Source organism: Belonocnema kinseyi, chromosome 6 (genome assembly GCF_010883055.1).
Source record: "Belonocnema kinseyi isolate 2016_QV_RU_SX_M_011 chromosome 6, B_treatae_v1, whole genome shotgun sequence".
NCBI classification, from domain to species: Eukaryota; Metazoa; Arthropoda; class Insecta; order Hymenoptera; family Cynipidae; genus Belonocnema; species Belonocnema kinseyi.
Window position 1 is genome coordinate 108,092,489 of NC_046662.1, and position 18,812 is coordinate 108,111,300.

General features: G+C 33.6%; 1 protein-coding gene across 1 annotated transcript in view; it reads left to right on the forward strand.

Moving 5' to 3' along the window:
• The first annotated feature begins 1,495 nt into the window (after nt 1-1,495).
• Nucleotides 1,496-18,812, forward strand: part of LOC117175060 (succinate dehydrogenase assembly factor 3, mitochondrial) — a 41,760-nt gene continuing 24,443 nt past the window's right edge. The window contains exon 1 of the mRNA XM_033364599.1: nt 1,496-1,725. Within this exon, the coding sequence (XP_033220490.1) occupies nt 1,549-1,725 (177 nt within the window). The 5' untranslated portion in view covers nt 1,496-1,548. The remainder of the gene's footprint in view (nt 1,726-18,812) is intronic.

An 18,812-nucleotide genomic window follows, 5' to 3' on the forward strand; every position in this document is an offset into this window, starting at 1 on the left:
CACTACACCAGAAAATGTCGAAAAAATCCATGATATGATGTTGAATGATCCCAAAGTGAAATTGAGAGAGGTAGCTAATGCTATAGGCATATCATTGGAATGTGTGGGTAATATCGTGCATTCAGTTTTGGGCATGAAGAAGCTCTGCGCGCGATGGGTGCCGCGTTTGCTCACAGTGGACCAAAAACGAATTCGCGTGACAACTTCCCAGCAGAATTTGGCATTATTTTCGCGTAAGCCGATCGAGTTTTTGCGCCAATTCATAACCATGGATGAAACCTGGATCCACTACTACACTCCTGAGTAAACGCAACAGGCAAAACAGTGGGTTCCACCGGGCCAAAGTGCTCCGAAGCGTCCAAAAACGCAACAATGGGTCGGAAAGGTTATGGACTCCGTATTTTGGGATGCACATGGCATAATATTCGTGAACTATCTTGAAAAAGGTAAAACCATAACCGGAGCATACTATTCATCATTATTGGACCGATTGAAAATCGAAATCGCCGAAAAACGACCGCATTTGAAGAAGAAAAAACCGCTTTATCATCACGACAATGTGCCTGTTCATTCATGCTTAGTTGCATAAGCAAAATTGCATTAAATCGACTTCGAATTGGTTCCTCAGCCACCGTATTTACCAGACTTGGCCCCCCAGCGACTATTACTTGTTCCCTAACCTGAAGAGATGGCTCACCGGTAAGCGTTTTTACTCAAATGAGGAGCTCATAGCTGAAACTGAGGCGTATTTTGCAGACCTTCCGATCGAGTACTTTTCGGACGGTATCAAAAAGTTAGAAAATCGTTGGACTCGCTGTATCGACCTAAAAGGAGAGTATGTTGAAAAATAAAACCGAGTTTGGCCAAAAAAACGTCTCCGTGTTTCATTTTTCAGGGACGTGTCAGACTGCCTAGTAAGTAATATTTTTGTTATTAATTCATCTGATCATGTATATGTTTTAAATACTTTTGTCATTGAGATCTTAAATATGATTAATTTTTTTATTAGCTACATTAATAATTTCAACAATAAATAATTTTGTTTAACTAGAACAAAGAATAAAATCAATAATATCAGCAAAATAAATCATAGAAATATGAAATTCTAACTGCTTTCAAAATGCATCTCAAAATTAAATTTTATTCATATTAAACTACATATGTTTATGACCTTTTCTTTTTTGAAATAATTAGTAATAGTTACTCTTATTTTTTCATATATTATTTTTTGTTTATTTGCAAACAGCATCAAGTTTTTTAAATTATTTTTGCTTTTTCTTAATGTAATTCAATGAAAAAGACAGACCTAATTTTTGTGGTGCCATCTGTTGGCTTAGTTTGACCGACGGTCAAACGGTAGTTTGAGTCATGGCATTGGCGCGAATGGAAGGGGAAGCAAACTGCCGCACTCGATCAAAGATGTCAGTAAGCTCGGGTGCCCTAGGGTGTCGAATCTGATTGGTTGACTGTTTTTCTTGCGCCTGGCAGGACCATGCTTTGTTGGATCATGTATGAAATGTATAATTCGTTTGTCTCATTATTAGAATCATGAATTCATTATCACATGTGCAACAAGTAAGGAGATTGTACAAAACTATTTTGAGATTACACCGTGAATTGCCTGAAGAAGTACAACCTCTTGGAAATAATTATGTACGAGACGAGTTTAGAAGACACAAAATATGTACTCCTACTGAAGCTAACATCTTTTTAAACGAATGGGCTGTAAGAATATGCACATATATTTTCCTGCATTAAAATATATCAAAGAGCGTCATTATGAGTCATGTGGACGATGTGCTCAAATGGCAGATGGTGATTATCATGTAAACTCAGGAATATGTTGAGAATATCAAGCAAAATGTATTTGGATTGGTATTAATTGATGCTAGACGGATAAAATAATGGTTATTTTCTTTTTTTCATTTTTAAGATAGCAAAACAGGTGTAATTTTCACAGAGAATGAAGAACCATTGGAATATGATATAAAACCTTTTTTTTAGAAGTGTTGGGTACGGATATGACCTTGATATTAACCGGATATGACAAGCAGCGCCCGCGGCGACCAAAGATTAAAATTCCTTGGGGATAGAAATTTGAAATTTAAACAAGTTAACACGCCCTACCGAAAAGAATCTTTGAGTATATACTAAAAATTCTTTAGGTCAAAGAATCTCAAAGAAATTCTCCGCAGGCACTCAGATATTTTTAAAGGTCCAGAAAGTTCGTTTAAATGGTCTGAAGGCTTAAAAATATCCTTTCCGAAATCGAAATAAGAATACGATCATAAATAACAAGCAGAGAGGCTATCTCAATAGAATAGCCGACACTCAAGGGTCCTTTGTTAAGCTTTCGGATTAAAATTTAGAAGTAGATTTCTTTTAATTTCATAGTCAACAGCCTAAAACATAATAATTCGTAATCTATGGGTTTCGATGACTTCAGATATCTAACTTTTTTTTTAATGCTTAAAATTGGAATTAATAGACCGTTTCTCGTAAATGGAATGAGATACGCCAAAAAAGACAACATTTTTGAATTCAACTAGAAAATTGTATATAAGTATATAAGTTATAATTATAAATAAGTATAATGAAAAAATTCATCAATTAAAAAAAAGTGTTAATAATTTGAAGAGAAATTTAAAAAGGGAAACGGATTAGCCACGACCAACTACTGTAAATAACTCTGCCCGCCCGGTACGTGACGAATACAAAAGGAACATTATATTACGGTCGCACCACTCTTAAAACGATCACTAAAAAGATCTTGAAAAGGACCTAAATCTCTCAAACTATTTCCGAGACTATTTTGTTTCAAATCGACTTTGTCTATAGACTCAAATGGGCCAAGCTATTCTCAGAGATTTCTTCCGGTAGGGCGTGTGTATTTTTTAAATATAATAAATAGGTGATTGCTTTGAAAACGTATGTAACAGTTTCAAAACGAAACTAAATACTAGAGGAAACTTTCTCGCAAAAGATTTAGTGAAAAAATTTAATTTTCATTTCAGCTAAACCCGTTCTAGTTTCGTTGTTGGTTATGAACATAACCATAAAAATGCCGGAAGAATGTCAACAAGCGGATTGATGTAAATTTAAATTAGAACAGGATTTTAAGCCAAAAGTCCTTTTATCGATTTTTATCTGAAAACATTGAATAAAGGAAAAAGTTTAGCAGTAATTCATGTTGTAAGGGTACGGAAGTGAAAGTAAAGGGAATAAGCCAAATTCAGTGCAGCGTTATCAGAGTAGCATCTTAGTTCTCCCCAACACGACGTTAGTTTACAAGTGTTTATTAAATAACAAATATATTTCCTAACATTTTTCTTTGTGTTAAAAATATTTATAAATTATGAATGCGATACGGAACACTCACTGTGAAAAATTCAATTAAATATAATGACATGTAGGTTTGCTTAAAATTTTCCTTTTGATAAGTATATTGCTATTTTGTGAATGTACTATTATAGATACTTAGGATACCAAAATACCAATCGTATTTTTATCCGGAATTGTGTAAGTTTCACACTAGAATATCCCTATGTTTAAAATAGAGCAAATTAAGAATATGTTTTACATTGATTAATTAAAAACATTTGTTTAAATAATTTTTCTTTCGAAATTTTGTTTTTTTCCTGAAAATTATAACTATTAGTCTAGCGAAATATTGATTAACATTAACTTATTAATTTTAAATTATTTAAACAAATTGAATTTGTTTAAATTTTTTTCTCAATTTTGCAAAATAATTATTTCTTTAGTAAAATATTGACCACCATTGTTTGGTGAATTTTTCATTGTTTAAACAAATTTCAATTATTAAAATAAATTTTTTGTAACATTTTTTTACAAAAATATTGCTGTATTATCGTTAAGTCACATAAATTTATCTTCAATTATTCACCAATCGTTAAAGTAATAAACTTTTACTTATTTTCAACAAACTTAAATTTGTTTAAACAATATTTTGTCACAAAATATACTTCCTGAAATTCAAATTAAAATAAAATATACTTCATTAATTTTATGGGATAATTAAACTTTCTAACCACAAAATCTCACAACTCACATTACGTTTACAAAAATAATAAATCTTATAAATATAATATTACTGACTTAATTAACACAATAATTTTTTCCAGATATCTTAGTATTTATTTTGCAAAAAAGAAGAGTATTGAAATACTTTATGTGATATTTGTAATCCGAAAGGAGATCTGTCATTGACAAGAGAAATTCAAAACGCAACACTAACCAAACTGTTTAATAAACTCGAGCAAAAGTTTTTTTCCTTAATTCGAAATTTTATAAACTTTCCTACAGGCACTCCCGTTATCTAATGATTAAACTCTTACTTTCAGCATAAATTTATTTATTTTCGATCGCATGTAAACAAGTGAAATTCATCCCTAAGAAATTGCCACTTTTTGGTAACAGATGGCGCCAAGCCGTTTCCGTGGCCGTACCTAATACTTCAAAGCCCCTGTAACTTTCAATAATTTGGCGTCTTTTTATAATATAATATTTGCGTCTAGACTTAAAATTTCATTATAATATACTGCAATACTGTATATTAAAACCAAACAATAAAATAACGAAATTTTTTAATATAACCGAAAACAGGAATTTTCCAAATTAGGTAAATATTAACCAATTATAATTGAGGACTGCTAAAGTAAAAAAAATTGTAATGAAACATTTTTGCTCCTGTTTAGAAGGTTACACGTCTCCGTGGAAATGACATCAACCAGAAGGTGCGAACACCAAGAATGTTTTTCTTGATGTGTCTAATTTCTTAAAACTAGGGTCACAAGATGGATCTCGTGAAAAATCAGTGCATGTCCGCCTCCTTACGAATATATCCGCGAATAAAGTAGATGTGCTAAGTATTCGTACACCTATGATTTTCCAGAAAAAAACTTCATTTGATGTCGGCTTCTCTATTGAGATAGCCTCTCTGCTTGTTATTTATGATCGTATTCTTATTTTAATTTCGGAAAGGATATTTTAAAGCCTTCAGACCATTTAAACGAGCTTCCTGGACCTTTAAAAATATCTACCTGAGTGACTGCGGAGAATTTCTCAGAGCTTCTTTGTCCTAAAGAATTTTTAGTATATACTCAAAGATTCTTTTCGGTAGGGTTTCTCTTCGGTAGGGTCGGTATGTACACTTTTTACATTTTTTGCATTTAAAAATCGAATGAAATGTACAGTGTGAAATAAATACTCACAGTCTATGTAAAGGAGAAGAAATTTATCACAAAATAGAAGTAAAAAAATATTTAAATTCAATTCTTTCTTACGAGCGATTCGAATTCTATTTTAACCTCAAAGCAATGTAAAAACATTGAGGTATGTGAAGCTGACGTAACCACATCTTCGAATCGAATTTAAACCTATCTCATAATTAAGGGCTCATTTAATTCTCATTTAATGCCCCAATGCCAAATATAATGCTCCACTCACTAAGTATTACAAGGAGACCGCACGCCGTGTATTTGGACTGGCGCCAGTTTACGATCGCCTGTCCTCTGAGTTTTATGCCTTCCCAGATTAGAGCGCCCCTTCAGTGAAAATGTATAATTAGAAATTTCCGTCTGCTACCGAGTATCGAGTGTGTTTATAGGTTAAGTTTGGTTATGTCAAGTGTCGGTGTCACGCACGCAGTGATAATGCTTGTATAATTTATATAATTATATGAATAATGCCATTAAAACAAGAGGAGGAATATAAAAACATTAGAATGCAAGTATAGATATTGAAGATTTTGCGTCTAATGCCTCTCTCTTTCTGTGCCCTACTATCCGAATCACAGCCTTTATAAAAACAACGCGACATTATTTTATCACTTATTATGTAGGTTTTTAGAAAGAACAATTGTTTTCCACTAAACAAACATTTGCAATTGCACAACGTGATTAATAGCACAGCCACATACAAAAAAAAGTTCTGACCTGGAGATCTAACTATGTTTACTATATGTTTTTGGGGTCGTTGAATCCGAATCCGGGGTCCATTTGATCTTATCAGATCAGGATTTTGACATAACCTCAAAAAACCAATATGGCGGACACTTTTTGGAAAAATTCATCGGATTCGCTTGAAACTCGTTACTCGCGGGTTTTCGGGGTCGCTAATTACAAATCTGATATTTTTTAAATTCAAAATGGCGGATCCAATATGGCGGACACTTTTTGAAAAAATTCATCAGATTCGCTTGAAACTCGTTACTCGGGGTTTTCAGGGTCGTTGGTTATGAATTTAAGGTGCTCCATTTCCAATTTCCAATCACGAATTCGAGGCCCATTTAACCTCATTACTTCAGGATTTTTCCATATCCTCAAGAAGTCAAAATTTGTATATTTTCACGTTCATTTTACTAAATAATGGACCGTCGCCATTGGCCTTACCCGATGTACACTGCGAGGAGGTTGCATGATCGGATTTCGTACATCATGTAGCTCTTAAAAGGGCTGATTGGTAAAACTGTTGAGAAAAGGCATATTACTTTAATTCTCTTTTTTTGAACTGTATCGAGTTCTTTTCTCTTCAAACGATCTATGTAGAGGATTTTTTTTCGTTTCCTGTTTTGTGCCAGTGTTTCTCTTTTTAGCATTCAGCAAAAGTCTGCAAGCATATTAACATACCAGCGTCCCTGTTAACGAGTTTCAACAACTTTAATATCTTGGTGAAAACGTTCACCTTTTTCTTCACTAAAGTGTGCCGGGTTTTCCGGAAATTTATCAAGATGAGAGTGCAGAAAATGCAGCTACAAGTTCATCAAGCATTCTAGTTTTTTATAGTCCGTGATCATCTTGTCAACTAGTTCTTTGTATTGTGGACTTTTTCTGTTTCCTAGGAAGATTTTGGCAACTGCTCGAAAACTAAGCCAGGCTACTTTCTCCTTAGCATTCATCGTCTTGATAAACTCATCATCCCTGAACCATTTCCGAATTTGGGGACCATCAAACACCCCCTCTTTAATTTTGGCATCAGAAAGTTTAGGGAATATCTTTTGCAAATACTTGAAACATTTACCGTTCTTATCAAGAGCTTTGACATACTGTTTTATAAAACCTTGCTTTAAATGAAGAGGAGGAATTAGACCCTTGGATGGATTTACAAGGGATTCATGGATAACATTACGCGACCCAGGTTTGAGAGACTTTCGAGTTGGTCAGTTTCTTACCTTGTAATGATGCTCTCTGTCTCTACTATCCCATAAACATAAATAGCAGGGGTACTTCGTGAAACCAGACTGTTGCCCGAGTAATATGGTTATAATTTTCAAAGCTCCACAGATCTGCCATCTCTGTTGCTCGTAGCCGATTTTATTCAAAAGTATTACCATGTTATCATAATTTTCATTCATTAAAGTCGAGTGAGCTATAGGTATAGGAGCTTAGACGTTGGTTTTGAACATAATACTGCCTTGATAATTCTCTTGGAAAAGTCAATGAAGAGTCGCCAATCTGTTTCTTTGTAGCAATTTTCTTTCATTTCAGTCATGAGTCAGTTAATGTCAGTGCAGAATACCAAATCCTCCTCTTTAGAAAAATATTTGCGAAAGTCTACGTCTCGATTTCGTTACACTGAGACTCTTGTGCTAGGTTCTAGGAAATTTCTTGTTTTCATTAACGAAGCCAAGAACTCTGCACTGTCTTTTGTCAGGCCAAATCCCGTATAAGGTCGTTCAATTCAGGTTGTGAAACTAACTTAAGAGCTGATTTTTTAGTATTTAGAGAAAAGTCGTTTTCGCTATCAATATATTCGTTCTCAGACTCAGACTCATATTCATCAACTTCCATCATTTTGGTACGTCCGATTTCGTTAATATTCTCAAAATCAGTTTCTTTTTTCTGTTTGTTGCATAAAATTGGAGCCTTTACTGATGTGACTGTTTTGTACTCTATTTTGTGTTTATTTTTAACAGTGTAATTCTTACTCACTTTATTAAAAAAAAAAAAATCTTCACGAAGAGGTTTGTTCCATTCTGTTGGACTAGAAAATTTAGTTTCATTTTTATCTCTTTTCCAACGGTTCAACATTACTCGACAAGAATTACAAATTATATTGGGAGCCCATGAATGGTCACCAATAGGCAAGCCGTAAATTTGTTTGTACGTAACTTTGATATCATCTATTTTCTTTCGCATTGAATTAACCTACTTACAGCACTTACTTACGCACTTACAGCAAATGTAACAAAACACATCACGATGGCTATCACACTCCTGAGATGGATTGTTACTTCTTCTTGTAGCATTGTACTCTACATTAGCCAAGTCACCAACCCTGCATCGTAAAAAGTTTCCTACGTGTGCCTGTCATGACGGCATCAAAGCCTTGATCCAGGGACTTAGTTGGTTCACAGATTTTCTCCGTTGCCCGCCGTCACCACGGGGAAGTGCCCTGGCTGCAGTCACACACATGATATAGGGTAATTCCAGGTGAATTGGAAATTGGAATTAGAGCACTTTAAATTCATAACCAGCGACCTTGAAAACCCCCCCCAGTAACGAGTTTTAAGCGAATCTGATGAATTTGTCTAAAAAGTGTCCGCCATATTGGATCCGCCATTTTGAATTTTTAAAAAATACTATCAGATTCGTAATTAGCGACCCCGAAAACCCGCGAGTAACGAATTTCAAGCGAATTTTTCCAAAAAGTGTCCGCCATATTGGATTTTTGAGTTTATGTCAAAATCCTGATCTGATGGGGTCAAATGGACCCGGTAGTCGGTTTCAGCGACCCCAAAAACCTATAGACAACATAGTCAGACCTCCAGGTCAGAATTTTTTGTTGTGGCTGTGTAGCTTATCAGGTGTTCTCGTAGTTCCTAGAGTTTCCGCACGTAGCGCCATCATCTAAGACGGCATGAAAATTCGAGGACACTCGATCGCGAGTTACGCTAGCTTAACGTTAAGCTGACGGAACCCTATGGGAAATAAACGTTTAATCGAGTTCTGTCCTATCACATAATTAAAGGCTCATTTATTCTCTCTTAAACCACGAAAAATTATTTTCTGAAAGCCACCCCTAATACTGAAAAACAACCCTTAATATAAATTATGCACTATTTAACAAAAACCGGGGGTTACGCTAGCTTAACGTTAAGCTGACGGAACCCCATGGGAAATAAGCATTGAATCGAGTTCTGTCCTATCACATAATTAAAGGCTCATTTAATGTTCTCCAAAACCACGAAAAATTATTTTCTAAAACCCACCCCTAATACTGAAAAACAACCCTTAATATAAATTATGCACCAATTGTAAATCTGATCATACTATAATGAAGGGGTCATTTAATGCTCATTTATTGCCCCATTGCCAAATTTAATGCTCCGCTATTAAAAAAAACCCGGGGGTTACGTTAGCTTAACGTTAAGCTGACGGAACCCTATGGGAAATAAGCATTGAATCGAGCCCTGTCCTATCACATAATTAAAGGCTCATTTAATGCTCTCCAAAACCACGAAAAATTATTTTCTAAAACCCACCCCTAATGCTGAAAAACAACCCTTAATATAAATTATGCACAAATTGTAAATCGTCGGCTTACCGTTAAGCTTCGCAACACCTGGTTTTTAATAATAAGTGAGTCTTTAATTATTCTCTACATTCGAACCAGTAAGAGACATAGATATAATTAAAATCTGTAAGGATTTTCTCTGAAAATGATTGGTCTCAATAATTGAAATTTAGACGGTATGCGGTATTAAAAAAAGTTAAGAGTCAATACTTGCCTTATTTTCGAGTATCGCCTTAGCGTTCAGCCAGCATAATCCCTATTTTTTCAAAAGCAGAGGATTATAATTGTTTAAAAGGTATAAAATTAACCTTTAATCAGCCCTCAAATGTGATATGGACAGATTTACAATTTGTGCATCATTTATATTAAGGGTGGTTTTTCAGTATTAGGGGTAGCTTTTGGAACATAATTTTTAGTGGTTTTGGAGAGCATTAAATGAGACCTTAATTATTTGATAGAACAGAACTCGATTCAAAGTTTATTTCACATGGTGTTCCGCCAGCTTAACATTAAGCTACCGTAACCCCCGGTTTAAAAAAAAACAAGTGGAGCATTACATTTGGCAATGGTGCATTAAATGAGCCCTAAACTATATTATGGGCATAATAATCTGTGCATAATTTATAATAAGGGTGGTTTTTCACTATTAGGGGTGGCTTTTTACTATTAGGGGTGGCTTTTTACTATTAGGGGTGGCTGTTGGAAAATAATTTTTTGTGGTTTTGGAGAGCATTAAATAAGGCTTTAATTATGTGATAGCATAGAACTTGATTCAACTTTTATTTCACATGGGGTTCCGCCAGCTTAACGTTAAGCTAGCGTAACCCCTGGTTTTTTTAATAGTGGAGCATTACAAATGGGAATGAGGCATTAAATGAGCCCTTAATTATGTGACATGACAGAACTCGATTTAACATTGATTTCACATGGGGTTCCGCCAGCTTAACGTTAAGTTATCGTAACCCCTACTTTTTTTAAAAATAATGCAGCATTAAATTTGGCAATAAGGCATTAAATTAGCATCAAATGAGCCCTTAATCATGAGATGGGTTTCAACTCGATCTGAAGATGTGGTTACGTCATCTTAACATACCTAAAACATTGATTCAGAATCATTGAAACTCTCCTAATAGCACGGACCGTTCGACGGAAACCTTCGGAACGTTCCCTGAGCGTGTAAAATGTCCGCCGTTGGGAACGTCCAAAACATAATTTACTGTTATTGTTATTATCAATTAATAAAAAAAAAAAAATAAAATTGATGTATCTCGCTCACGGTTCCAATAGATTCTATTGGAACCGTGAGCGAGATATGACGTCTCTTGAAATAAAAATCAAACACTACATTCCTCCGCTCACTCGTCGATATGCGGTATTCAAAACCCAAAAATGACATCTATTTTTACCTATCTCTTACGGTTTACGAGATAATTGTTGTTAAAAATAATATTAACGGAAGGTTTTCCTCGGGGCTCAGCCGAACGTTCCTAAGCGGCGGACATTTTACACGCTTCCGATTTTATTTGTATTGAAAGTTAATTTCTCCAAAAAAATCGCTAGAAAGAACCTGGCTTAATATAAACAATAATAATAATTTTTTCCTTAATCTTTTTCTTGACAAAATACAATTTTTGGTACAAAAATCCAACTCTAACTAAAGTTTTTGAATGGTTGCAGTGCAGAACTAGATATTTTTGTTATTTTCTGACAGAATTTTGACAAATGTTTAGAGGAAAAAATCTTTCATTTTGACTTCAAAAGTTTTTTGAATAATGAGTTGAATTGTTATCTTTTTCCATACTGATATCATTGATGTGATTGATTAGTTATTATGTCGTTGCAAATAATATAGTCATTATATGTATGTTATTTACCAGCAAAAATAAAATTATTGCCAATAAATTAATTTTCCTACTTACAACTTTAAAAACCATTTTTAAAAACAATTATGTCTTTCCATGTACAACATATTTACTTAATATTACTAACAATCAATTATTCTTTACTTATGTAAATTAATTTTTCAACTATATTTCCAGGTAAATTATTCTGTCAGTTAATTACATTATTGCTAATAATTTAATTTTTATAATACTTTAACGCTGCGTGGAAAACTATATGTATTATAAATTATTTTCTCTATCGCTATTTCTTCAGATTTTTTTCGTAGAAATTATTATTGACAATCTATGAATCTATTGTATTGGGAGCGTGCATTAATTTTGAGTGTTTTGTTTGTTATAAAATTGCAGGGTTATTAAATTCCATCTTTCTGGCAGAATACAGATACTGCGGCGGAAAACGTCTCGTCTTTTGAAGCTATCCACAAATCGACAAATTTGTTGGCATCTTCATAAAAAGTGAATCGTTGCTCAGACTGACCATGAGTAATGAATCGGAGGAGGTGGTGATCAGACGGCGCGATGTCTGGAGAATACAGCGGGTGGGGTAGGACTTCCTATTTCAGCGTTTTCAAATATGTTTTGACAGGTTTTGCAACGTGGGGCCGAGAATTGTCATATAGAAGAATAATATTATCGTGTTTCTGCTCACATTGCGGCCGTTTTTCCTTTAATGCTCGGCTCAATCGCATTAGTTGTTTTCGATAAAGTTCGCCCGTGATGGATTCGTTATATTGGAGCAGCTTGTAGTACATTACACGCTGCTGATCCCACTAAATACAGAGCATGAGCTTTGATCCATGGATATTCGGTTTTGGTTTTGATGGTTGGCCGAGCTTAACCTACGATTCCCTACACTTAGGGTTATCATAGTGCATCCACTTCTAACCGCCAGTGACAATACGTTACAGAAACCGTTTCCGATTTTTCCGCTGGAGTAGCTGTTCACAAGTGAAAAATCTTCTTTCCACGTATCTTGGCTCCAGTTCGTACGGCACCCAATTTCCTTGCTTTTGGACCATTTACAGTACATTTATGCATCTAGAAATGGTTTGACGCGGATCTTAACCGAGTAACGTAAGTTTCCAAAAGCCATCGATGACTCAGCAGCACTTATCTTCGAATTGAAAAATAAATATAAAACTTCCCTCAAATGCTGTTTCTTTTTGTACGTAAGCCGACATCCTTAATGCTACAAAAACTATGCTATTTACACTTCGGTAATACGGCACCTAATGAAAACTGAGGCCACATGATGGGGCTTCGACATGCATATAGTAACGATATGCACTGATGCGATATAGTACAAGTAACGCTGTCTCTTAGAAATCCATCAAAATAAATGCACACTCTTAATCATAGATTCAGAATTAATTTTATAATGAAAAAAACGTTATTTTAGTTATTAATATTATTATCCTATACCAGATCATTTTAAATTGTGTAAAGGCAGTAGTGGCGCTCTCTGTTGGGCATTTTCCTAATATCACATAGCAATATATAATTACGGATGCCATGAATGCAAAAGCTTGTAAAGCTTGTAAAAAAACCGCCGTTTCGGTTCAAAATCAGTATATTTTATGATATTTCAGTGCGCCCGGTAAGAAGGTTCAAATTGATTACACTAAAAACGTTTCTATTGGTTTTCTATCGTATCGAAATAGAGTACCCTGCCGATCAAAAAGCACTGAAAAGGCACTGGCGAACGGCACTGGGCCGCCACTGCGTTTTTCAGTGGCTGTTAGTGCCGATTTTTAGCATCTAAACGGTACTGAGAAGTGATGGGACGGTCATATAATGTTCATATTGTCTTCGTCACGTACCGGCCGGGCAGAATTATTTACAGTACCTGACCGCTACTAAACCGTCTCCCGTTTTAGAATTTTCTTCAAAGTATTAACACTTGTTTAATTTATGAATTTTCACATTATACATATTTATAATTATAACTTATATACTAATATACTACTTTGAAGTTGAATTAAAAAAAGTAAACTGTTTTGGAGTATCTAATTCCATTTACGAGATACGTTATATTCACTCCAATTTTAAACATCCAACAGAAAAAGTTAGATATCTGAAATAATCAAAACTGGTAAATTCTGAATTTCTTACCTTCTCGTAGATAATTGCAAAATTTTACAAATTTAAAATTTTGATTTTTAATCCCTTTCAGCTGGTCTACTTGGTAGCCAAGTCGCAATGGCATAGGCATACCGATTTTCACTAACACTATAGTATATACTGCTAACACACCCTTTCAAAGACCTCACAGACTAAATCTATCGGGTGAAAATAGCCTTTTAAAAATTTTAAAGGACTCTTGACGGGGGACCCACGTATAGAAAACTAGCGGTACAGGCAGTGCTGAAGAAAGAGCACTGAGTGCGCACTGACCAGTGCGTTTCCTTTGCTTTTTCAGTGCGTTTTCATCAGCAGGGTAGCCGAGACTGAAGGGTCCTTTGTTAAGCTTTCAGACTAAAAATCAAAAAAGATTTTTTTAATTTCATAGTTAACAGCCTAAAACATAATAATTCGGAATCTACGGGTTTCGATGATTTCAGATAGCTAACTTTTTTTTAATGTTTAAAATTGGAATTAATACAACGTTTCTCGTGAATGGAATGAGATACGCCAAAAAAGACAATAGTTTTTAATTTATCTAGAAAATTGTATATCAGTATATAAGTTATAATTATAAATAAGTATAATGAGAAAGTTCATCAATTTAAAAAAAAAAAAAATGGTTAATAATTTTTAGAAAAATTTAACCTGCGGATAGTTTCAAACCGGCCAGGCTATTTTGCCCCTATCGGTAGGGAATACTCAAGAACGTCAAAAATTTATACGAAAACGATTGGAATGATCGCAGCGCCAACGAAACTATTATTATTTTATCATAATAAAATAATGGGCAATAATTACGTGAGGAAAAAATCTACTTTCGTCCCGTGCTGCATATAGTATTTTATTCCACTCACAGTTATGGTCACCTTTTGGCCCTGAAAAGCGGATCCGAAGTAAAAGCTAGCTTTGTTCGCGGCTCGGATTCTGAACGACTAATTTTTACATTCGCCTCGCAAATTTTACTTTCGCCACGCAAATTTTACTTTCGCCTCGCAAATTTTACTTTCATCCCGCAAATTTTACTTTCGCGCTCCGAAAATGCGGGTTACAGGAAATATTGCTACTTTCGCTTATATTTTCACGGGCAAAAGGTGGCCATTTGGGCCGAGTGTGAAATAAATGATAAAAACTGCTTAATTTTAAAGTATTTATTGAAGACATCTCTTTTGAAAAATTGTTTTAGATATATATTGTATATAATATCGTGTCATCTGTTGATCCTACATGTTTCCTTTAGGCTTACCCTCTTGATACATTTTTCACTATTTACTGCAATGAAAAGTGACAGAAAAATAGGTTATTTGAAGTATTTTTCGATATTGACGCATGCACAATATAGCGGGCTTCACCATTGCTACCGAATTCATTATGATTCCTCGAAAAATTGAAAATAATTTCTTTTTTGAGAATTTAATTTTAAGAGAATATTTGAAAAGATTAAAATCAAATTTGAATGAATATATAAGAATTAAACAGTTTTTACTATAGAAAAAATCTGAGTAAGTTTAAGAGATATTAAGACTGACTTTTGCAATGGTAATTGACATAAAAATAACATTTTAATTTCTCTTATTCAAAAAAATAATATTCATTATTAAAAATAATATGTTCATTGACTTCATATTTACTTATTAAATTATTCATGGGAAATTATTTTAACAATCATTTAAACAAATCTGCAAAGATCGTGATTTTCAAATAGAATATACGCAGTTCGAATAGAAAATTCTGACGTTTCTCTCATCAGAACGTATTAAATTTCCTTCCAATTTTAAAATGATTCAATATCATTGGTTTTATCCGTATAATAAATCTAAAAAAGTAATTAAATTGACTTCAATTTCCGAACTATTTGTACGGAATTAAATACTGTTCATCTGCTCGAAATTTGTACTCGGCAGATAGCATTTAATTGACTTCAACTTTTGAGGTTTGCTCCAAATCATCAATCGCTGGAAAGAATTGAATTTTTTTCCATATTCACGTTTGCCTCACGGTTTTAAATAGTAATAAGTTGACTTCAATTTTAATCGTCCAAATCATAGTTAAAATGTAAACACTTTTTCGCTGAAATTTTAACCACATTAAATAGAATTTTGTAATGGGCCACAATGCTTTTGTGATAAAAAGTATCAAAACACATAATTCAAATATGCGGTCGATTAAGCATTAAAAACTGTTGAAATTCTACGATATGTGTACACATATTTATTAAATTCAATTCGCACATTCTTACCGGGCATCTCGTATCTATTTTAACCAGAAAAGCTAGGAATGTACTCACACCTGCATGGTTTTTAACACAGAAAACTTTCTACCTTATGATGGTAATATTAAAAATAAAATAGCCTTAGACAGTTCGAATAATAATATTAATCTGTTTTAATTTTTTATCTGGCATAAATCCTATGTAGGCCACTGTAGGTTTCACGCATAGGAAATGGAGAACAGAATCCTACATAGTATGCTGTATAGAATCATCTATAAGATTTCTACGTAGTTTTGTGACTTTAAAAACCGGAAGTTTTGTGCAGTTGTTTTCTACAACGGATACAGATGCACAGTATTTATTTTTGACTATGCAAATGCCTAGTAGTGCAGATATAGTTCTTTATTCACTGCGCAGCAATTATATTTCTGTAAGTTTCCTTAGGGTTTAAGTTAGGTGTTCCATGTAGGTTTTTATGTAGGAGCCTATGCAGCTTCTAACGTAGGAAGTTGGAACCCTTATCGATATGAGAATACGTATTGTTTCCTTTACAGAATTTTATAGGATGCTATTGGGTGCGGCCATGGAAACAACCTGGCGTCATCTGTTGCCTAAAAGTAGCAATTCCTGATGTACGAACTCCACTTGCTTACATGCGATTGACAATAAATAAATTTATACTGAAAATAAGAATTTAACTATCACATAACAAGAGTGTCTGTAGGAAAACTTATGTAATCTTGATTTAGGAAAAAAAAACTTTTGCTCGAGTTTAATTAACGCCCTAATAGCACTGAACGTCACGGGAACGTTCCGCGGGAACCTTCGCAACGTTCCAGTGGAACGTTCCCTGAGCGTGTAAAATGTCCGCCGCTTGGGAACATTCCAGGAACGTTCTACTGGGATCTGAGGGGATCTTTCCATTATTGTTATTTTTGATAACACTTATCTCGTAAACCGGAAGAGATAGGTAAAAATAGGTGTCATTGTTTAGTTTTGAGCACCGTATATATTACATTGTGATATTTTTTCATTGAAAATAATAACAATAGCGATAATTTATTCTTTGAACATTCCAGTGTAATGTTCCTGGAATGTACTAAAGTTGCGGACATTTTACACGTTCAGGGAACGTTCCCGGAATGTTCCGTGCTACTAGGGTACTTTGGTTGGAGTTGAGTTTTAAATTTCTCTGTCTATGACAGATCTCCTATCGGATTACATATTTCCCATAAAGTATTTCAATGCTATTGTTTTTTTAAAAATAATATGAAGGTATCATTAATTTTCAATTACTTAAACAAATGGAATTTCTTTAAATAATGTTTTTTGAAATTAAAAAAAAAATGATTACCATTTCTTTGCTGGAATATTTTTCAACATAGGTAAATTAATTTTTAATTATGTAAAATATAACAAAATTATTGTTTCCGCCAATCAGGTGTTTTATTATAAATAGCAGAAAAGAAAAATTAACATATTAAAAAAAAATTGTTTAAAACAAATTAAAGGTTGTGGAAAATGAATAATAATTTATTAATTTAACGATTGGAAAGTATTTTAAAATAAATTTATGTCACGCAAAGATAATACAGTAATATTTTGTAAGTAAAAAAAAACAAATTTTCGTTCAAAAATTATTTAAACTAAATAAATTTGTTGCTATCTGAAAAGATAGTGTTTTTGGACCACCCTCATTTACATAACATTGTCTTAATTTTCTCGATTTCAAACATGCGGACATTCTAGTATGACAATTACACAAATTCCTGATTAAAATAGAACTTGTATTTTCAGTTCCTAAGATTCCTGTGGCACACCTTTATTATAAAGTTTATAAAGCTCATAAAGGTAAGGTAAATATTTATAGAAACCTAAGAAATACATAGCCTCCAATAAATTTACAAAATAGCAATATTTATCAAAAGGAAAATTTAAAGTAACCCTACATGTAATTATTTACTTGAATTTTTCAGTGATTGTCCCGTATTTTATTTCAAATTTATTAATATTTTTAACATAAAGAAAAATGTTAGGAAATACATAATTATAATTATAGATTTCCCTAATACTTTTCTTGATATTAGAATATATTTTTTTATCTAATAAACAACTATAATCTAACGACGTATGGAGGAGAACTAACAGACGTTTGTCTGATAAAGCTTTACTGAATTTTTGTTATTCAATTTACCCTAATAGCACGGAACGTTAGGGAACGTTCCTAGAGCATGTAAAATGTCCACTGCTTGGGAACGTTCCAGAAACTTTCCGTTGGGATCTAAGGAGAACCGTCCGTGATTGTTATTTTCAACAATTATCTTGTAAACCTTAAGAGATAGGTGAAAGTAGGTGTCATGTTTTAGTTTTGAGTACCGTATATTACTAAATTCTAACATGGTATCCATACCATAAATATATATCAATTTTGACCTATCGCTTACGGTTTATCCGATATTCATTGATAATAATAACAATAAAGAGCATTTATGTTTTGTACGTTCCACTGGAACGTTCCCAAGTGGCCGATATTTTACACACAATGAACGTTCCACTGTAACTTTTCGAAGGTTCCCCGGAACGTTCTAGGATAGTTCCATGCTATTATGGTACTTTGAACTCTTGCCGCCTCACCACATGAATTACTGCTAAACTTTAATCCTTAGAAAATCTATAAAATCACTTATAGCTTGAAATTCTGTTTGAATTAAAATATTCATCATCAATCCGCTTGTCGACATTCGACCTGCAATTTTTAAGGTTATGTTCCTATCCAACGACGAAATTAGAACGAGTTTAGTTGATATGAAAATACCATTTTTTCGCGAATTTTTCCTGCAAGAAAGTTTCCTCTATTATTTTGCTTCGTATTGAAAAATGTTATATATGTTTTCAAAATAATCATTTATTTATTTTTAATATTTTAAAACAATGCGCATGTGCTATATTATGTAAATTTCTATCCACCAGGGAGTTTAGGCTTTGGCTTCCGCAGGCCTCAGGCACTATTCAAAAATAAAAATAAATGCCAAAAATGG